The 1,984-nt window shown below is 43.0% G+C and overlaps 1 protein-coding gene across 1 annotated transcript; it reads right to left on the reverse strand.

Annotated features, from left to right (window-relative positions):
* Positions 1 to 305: 305 nt before the first annotated feature.
* Positions 306 to 1,640, reverse strand: LOC131043751 (aspartic proteinase nepenthesin-2-like). The gene has a single exon (XM_057976982.1). The coding sequence runs from the start codon at positions 1,638 to 1,640 to the stop codon at positions 306 to 308; it is 1,335 nt and encodes a 444-aa protein (XP_057832965.1).
* Positions 1,641 to 1,984: the final 344 nt, after the last annotated feature.

Below are 1,984 nucleotides of genomic sequence, written 5' to 3' on the forward strand. Positions count from 1 at the left end.
AGAAGTAGCCTTTATTTCCATTCCATAGATATAGAAGGAATAACAAGGTCTATTTGGATGAACCCTCAAAGCAACCTCCTATAACGATCACCACCTCCTTTAGTCAGATAGTCTTTGGTCGCTTATAGTGCCATTCCATGTTGTAGTTACTTTTAGCAAAACATAGAGAAGAGGAGATCATATATTATATTAGGCACTGCAGAAAACATACATAGGACTGGAAAGAAAAAATGACAGAAACATAGGAAGAGGAAGAGGAAATGGCAGAGGCAGGCGAAAATAAAGCAGAAGAGGGTAATGATTATTTAAAGAGAATCACATTTAGTGGGCTTAAAGGAGAGTGAGTTCTGAGCATTGTCATAAAGGATGTGGAAGTTCTGCTGTTGTATGTTTCCTAAAATGGAAAGGGCATCACCGGATTCATCCATGGCAAGGCACAAGAGATTGCCAGGGAGCTGAATGAAAAGGTTGTCTACTGGAAGCTCGTAATCCACGCCGCCTTGGAAGTTGAAAGTTAGGGATGCCAAGGTAACCTGACCTGATGTATTGTAACACAGATCCAACTCCACGGAAGAGCCGTCTGTGGGAGTAAGATCAATGGCAGACGCAATTGCTTCCCTGACAGGATAGTAGGCATCCTCGGTAAGATAGGTAAGGCTGGTTCCCGAATCGATGATCATACCTCCAACGCCGTTCGATTTCACATCAAAAGTTCCAGGAGGAATTTTTACGGCTTTCCCATTAAGGGTGATTCCTGTAAGAGGAATATACCAGAAAGATGGATTGAAACTGTTCTTAATGAATTGGATTGTTTTGGCTCCGGTCAAGGAAGCAGTGTCACCGAAAATAAGAGGGCTGGTTTGTGAAGGAGAGTCGGTAATGGAATAGAGACAGTAAGAGAATTTGTTGTCTACCTTGGAGCCCAACTGTGAGATAAGTGAGAGAGGACCTCTTCCCAGGCCTATTAAACCGCCGTCCTGAGAGAAGTTTCCGAAAGTATCATGGCTGCATCCGAAAGCAATGCTTGTAACTAGGCTGTTGTTGCCGCTCCCGATGGAGAATGACTCGTGAGCTAGTTCACCAGCGGTGTAAGAAGCATCTCCATACCCATAATTATATGTGCAATCAGGATTGCACCCAGTTTTAGAAAGTTCTAAAGCACCGCAAAGAGAGTTACTGCAAGGAATTGTGGAATATGTAGATGATTTGGAGGGGTCGAAGATTGGCGTAGATTGATTGTGGCACTCCTTGCAAGGCATGCACTGAGTCCAAATCAGATCACTCCCCGTGTCCAGACTCGCTTCAAAGTTCACCGGGGGCGTTCCCACTGCAACGGTCATCAGATATTCATAATCTCCCAGGTGAATGGGCGTTTCGATGTCCAATCGCCCAGCTATCCGCTGCTTCACAAATGCCTCTATCATATTCATTCGTCTTCTACTTCGAAGCACAGCCCCACGCAGTCGCTCTGTAAAATTGGACTCTCCCGCTGATCTGCGCCTTAAATTCACCCTCAATTTCGACCTAGCATTATTAGACTGTGCCATATCATCGGACGGATTAGGTTCTCCTTCTGCTGTATCTGACATGCCTACTGTCAATGCTATTATTAACAGCACCCAAAACAATTTCTTTGCCATTTTCTTTTATGTTCCTAAAGGAAAATTTTGTACCTAAGCAGCGAGAGGACACCCAGTTTATAAGTTGAAATAAAGTGGAATCGAAAGACCTTTGCCGGCTGTTTGGATTGATTTAATCGTTAGTTCTACACCATTCTTGATCGGAGTTCTACACCATTCTTGATCGGGCCAACTGTGCCAAAGAATCCTTTGGTCTTTTGGAGATTAAATCAAGACATTTGTAATTTAAAACTGTGGGCATGACGTAAATTTTAATGAGTAAACGTCTTGTATAGTATTTTTAGACCATCTTAATAAAAATTTTGGGTGATATGGGAGACTTTCGACATTGGTTCAACAGCAAT

This window comes from Cryptomeria japonica, chromosome 8, assembly GCF_030272615.1.
Source record: "Cryptomeria japonica chromosome 8, Sugi_1.0, whole genome shotgun sequence".
Taxonomy (NCBI): domain Eukaryota; kingdom Viridiplantae; phylum Streptophyta; class Pinopsida; order Cupressales; family Cupressaceae; genus Cryptomeria; species Cryptomeria japonica.